General features: G+C 36.1%; 1 protein-coding gene across 1 annotated transcript in view; it reads right to left on the reverse strand.

Moving 5' to 3' along the window:
* The window catches only part of LOC103479932 (uncharacterized), a 27,092-nt gene that overhangs the window by 3,108 nt on the left and 22,753 nt on the right, over nt 1-1,231 (reverse strand). The window contains exons 5-8 of the mRNA XM_017309901.1: nt 1,114-1,200; nt 736-861; nt 491-592; nt 50-142 (exon numbers count right to left, since the gene is read on the reverse strand). Coding sequence (XP_017165390.1) covers nt 75-142; nt 491-592; nt 736-861; nt 1,114-1,200 — 383 coding nt within the window. The 3' untranslated portion in view covers nt 50-74. The remainder of the gene's footprint in view (nt 1-49; nt 143-490; nt 593-735; nt 862-1,113; nt 1,201-1,231) is intronic.

The raw sequence follows: 1,231 nt of genomic DNA on the forward strand, positions 1-1,231 counted from the left end.
CATTTGGTTTAAACCATTTCCCTGGTTTAAGCTCTATTTCCATCCTCACCTTCTGCAGCAGGCTGGTCATATTTCTAGTCCCTCTGAAAACGAATCGTCACTGGAAAATARACTCTGATTTCTCCGTCCTCGAAGGAGAGACCTGTAGAGGAGACAGATATGAGGACTCGGTTTTTCATCCACGGTTTTGAATCTGAACACATCTAGCAAAAATAAATACACTAATAAATTAAAAAATGTCACATTAAGAAAATTGTTTTATAAAAAAATTTAAAATATGAAAGATTCGTCAAAAACCTCTTAACATTTTTGAGCAGCTTTAACTGAAGACAATTTAATTCTATAATGTRTTCTTACAYTTATTTTTATTAAATGTAATTACTTTGTCTGGATATATATGTCTTTGTTTAACAAAGTATTCCTCCTCAACCAGCATGGATGACGGAAAACAGAAATTAAAGTCCAAAAGGTTTAGACAATCTGAACTCACGTGCGAAGTCAACTCTGGCTTGAAAAAGTCCAAAGGGTCGGTTCACCAAGTTGATGTCACGGCCAACCGAACCCAGAGTCAGAGGAAAAGGAAGAACTGAAACTGAACAGAAATAAACACAACCCGATGTTATTTTGTTTCTAAACATTAAAGCTAAGCTCAATGTGGATCAGGATATTATTTTATTTATTRTTTTCCTCTACAGCAAAATGAAAAGTATAAAGATGAGGTCCATCTGAACTCACCTGACAAGCCAACATTGAACTGAATATGTTCAGAGGTCAGATCCACCGGTTTGACGAACACATTAAGGAAACTGAGTGGGCCTGTTCCCAGAGGGAAACGTATCCCATTTCTCCAAAGTCTTAGCACTAGAAACATGAACAGAAGCTGAAGTTATTCTTTAATTTCAAAAGGTAATGTCATTTTATTTATATAACACATTTTCAGCAAYAAGGCAGTTCAAAGTTAAAGATCAACTTTATCACCATTTATAGATCTGTGAGACTTTTATTACGATCATTTGTTGAAATCGTTTTTCTAATCATATCCAATATTTTTTCATCAACAACAAAGGAAGGTGAAAAAATAATTTATGTTAAAAGATTAGATAATCCGATCACCTCTAGGTGGCAGCTGATCAGTTCTGGGTGGCAGATGTTCAGTTCTGGGTGGCAGATATTCAGTTCTGGGTGGCAGATGTTCAGTTCTGGGTGGCAGCTGATCAGTTCTGGGTGGCAG

Source organism: Poecilia reticulata, linkage group LG17 (assembly GCF_000633615.1).
Source record: "Poecilia reticulata strain Guanapo linkage group LG17, Guppy_female_1.0+MT, whole genome shotgun sequence".
Classification (NCBI taxonomy): domain Eukaryota; kingdom Metazoa; phylum Chordata; class Actinopteri; order Cyprinodontiformes; family Poeciliidae; genus Poecilia; species Poecilia reticulata.